Genomic DNA, 3,074 nt, shown 5'->3' with positions numbered 1-3,074 from the left:
CTCCGGGTTGTCCGGAAGCTGCCGTTTCTTCCCACATCTCACACTGGTCAGATCATCGGACAGGGTGTATTCCATGTGGCCAGTGTTGGGGTCCAGAAGGACCGGGGTGTAGGAGACAGCTTCCTTCATCTTGTCCCAAACTCTGAAGGAAAGGTTGCCCACGTGTTTGACCTCATCTATCAGCGCTCCCGAGACCAGCTGCGGGTCCTGCACTGTGAACTGAACTCTCTCCAGGAACGAGGTGTTTTCGGCCCTCAGCTCCTTCTCTATGGCTTTGATCGTTTGTTGAAGAGTGGGTATCTCCCTGTTCAGACCGTAAATCTTCTCCCTCATCACCTTGCTCTTGAGCTGCTCTTCCGTCTTCAGTGCAGAAATCCTAGCCTTCTCTTCTTCCTTCAGGAACTGATGAAGCTTGGAAAAAACATTCTTAATCTGCTTCTCTGAGGCCTGGGTCTGGACCTTGATGTGTTCCGCTGCTTGGACACAGTTTGTTTTAACTTTTTCAAAGACCACCAACTTCTCCTGTAAGAGCTTGAGTGATTTTTGGACTTTTTCCTTGTTCTGTTCTGCAGCTTCGCCAATGGGTCTCACCCCTTCAGGTTTGGACCTCCCGCCGCAGCATAACGTAAGTAACCCGCACATTCTCTTAATCAAAATGTCCGTCCTCAGACCTTTGTCAGGTTATCTTACCAGGTACGAGAGAGATACCATCTTAAATAGGTTGCCCAACCTACGGTGGACCAATCAGGTCCCACCACAGAATGACATCACTCATTGGATAAAAAAGTAAAATACAATCTCCGATTGGGGGCGGGGCTTCACAGAGATCTACCCCTTTGGTAGATAGGTCCTGACACACAGCACACACTTGCTGTTGATCATGAGAGCTTGAATTACCAAGCATGCAGATGTAATGCCCCGGATCTCAAACCCAAGCGGGAAGAAATACTAAAGCCAAACACCTTATCCACTAGCCTAAAGGGGAATCCTCCACACACTGAAGATCGTATTTGACTTTTTAACCAATGAGTGATGTCATTTTGTGGTGTAACCTGATTGGTTCAGCGTACAATGGACAGCCTATTTAAGATGGTGTCTGACCGTCAGTCCACCCATCTTTGGTTCAGCGTACCATGGACAGGCTATTGTAAGATGGTCTCTGACCGTCCGTCCACCCATCATGCACATAAAAATCAGAGTAGACATTAAAATGACCCCATAAGTATTTCAAGAGGGAAACACCCCTTTGACGTGAAGTGGTCACTGGTCAGATGGGGCGTCCAAGTGGGCCCTGATCTAGATCAGGTTGGAGCCCCTGGTGTATGATTCCATAATTGGGTAAGGTTTCAGGCCTTTTGACTTCCATTATAAATTAAAGTTAACTATTTCAAAGAATATAAAACATTCAGTATTTGGGGGGGAATGCATGGAGATGCTGTCTTGGTAGACTGCAGGGGTAGGCAACCTTAGGCACTGATGCCAACATTGGCACAGGGGAGATTGTTGGTCTGAGCAGGGAGACTTGCACACAGCATGGAAACACAATTGTTTTTCTCCTTTTTTCTAAACGGAAGTTTTAGAATGAATACCACACAGCGTCGCATAGAGTCAAATATGCGTCTGATGAGAGAATCGTGGGTTAGGCTGGGGTAGATTAGACTAGGCCCACGTCTTTGTTGCAGAGGAAAGATTTCATTTTGTTGAAGGTGGTCATCGTCCTCTTCGACCACGCAGAACTTCTTTGGCAAAACCTTCACAGGGAGAACATCGCCACTATAAAGGTATGGAAAGACTCCGTCGGTGAAAGGGTGTGTGAAGGTGTACAGGGGTGTGTTAGTATCAGGATCGGAGAAGGACAGCTTCCCTCTGTTAAAGTCTAGCTGGACTCTGATCCTAAGGGGCTTCTGGTTCACAGAGAGAATAGTGCGATGTTGGTCCCCTGGGGAGAAGTATGCTCCGTATTCACCGTCTATCAACCCGATACACCAGAGTTGACCCACTCCCTCTCCCTTCCTCTGGAAGGACTCTGCTAACACGCCTACATCCCACATTGTATTTTCCCCGACCTCAACATCCCAGCTGTGAAGCCCTGACCTATAGACCTCGGAACTCAGGATATTTCCGTAGTGATCGAACCTCTCCGGGTTGTCTGGAAGCTGCCGTTTCTTCCCACATCTCACACTGGTGAGATTATCGGACAGGGTGAATTCCATGTGGGCAGTGTTGGGGTCCAGAATGACCGGGGTGTAGGAGACAGCTTCCTTCATCTTGTCCCAGACCCTGAAGGAAAGGTTGCCCACGTGTTTGACCTCGTCTATCAGCACTCCCGAGACCAGCTGCGGGTCCTGCACCGTGAAGTTGACTCTCTCCATGAATGAGGTGTGTTCCTCCCTCAGCTCCTTTATGGCTTTGATCGTTTGTTGAAGAGTGGGTATATCCCTGGTCAGACCGTAAATCTTCTCCCTCAACACCTTGCTCTTGAGCTGCTCTTCCGTTTGCAGTGCAGAAATCCTAGCCTTCTCTTCTTCCTTCAGGAACTGATGAAGCTTGGAAAAAACATTCTTAATCTGCTTCTCTGAGGTCTGGGACTGGACCTTGATGTGTTCCTCTACGTCGATACAGCTTGTTTTTACTTTTTCGAAGACCACTAACTTCTCCTGTAAGAGCTTGAGTGATTTGTTGATTATTTCCTTGTGCTGCTCTGCATGTTTGCCAATGGGTTGCCCCCATTCAGGTTCGGACCTCCCGAAGCATAATGTAAGTAACCCACACATTCTCTTTATCAAAATGTCCGTCCTCAGACCTCTGTCAGGTTATCTTACCAGGTACGAGAGAGAGACCAACCTAAATAGGCTGCCCAACCTACGGTGGACCAATCAGGTCCCACCACAGAATGACATCACTCATTGGATAAAAAAGTCAAATACAATCTCTGATTGGGGGCGGGCTTCACAGAGATCTGCCCCTTTGGGGGATAAGTCCTGACACAGATTGTGTCAAACTTTTTAACCAATGAGTGATGTCATTTTGTGGTGTAACCTGATTGGTTCAGCGTACAATGGACAGCCTATTTA

General features: G+C 47.8%; 1 protein-coding gene across 1 annotated transcript; it reads right to left on the bottom strand.

The window, feature by feature from the left end:
* Positions 1 to 818: 818 nt before the first annotated feature.
* Positions 819 to 2,774, bottom strand: LOC311058540 (E3 ubiquitin-protein ligase TRIM35-like; the record flags this gene model as incomplete). Its single annotated transcript, XM_084076003.1, has 2 exons — positions 819 to 850; positions 1,670 to 2,774. 2 exons carry the CDS (start codon positions 2,772 to 2,774, stop codon positions 819 to 821), a joined length of 1,137 nt encoding a protein of 378 aa, XP_083932129.1.
* Positions 2,775 to 3,074: the final 300 nt, after the last annotated feature.

The sequence above is a fragment of the Gymnoscopelus microlampas genome (assembly GCF_963454915.1).
Source record: "Gymnoscopelus microlampas genome assembly, chromosome: 13".
Taxonomy (NCBI): Eukaryota; Metazoa; Chordata; class Actinopteri; order Myctophiformes; family Myctophidae; genus Gymnoscopelus; species Gymnoscopelus microlampas.
This window is presented reverse-complemented; position numbering and strand designations above follow the sequence as displayed.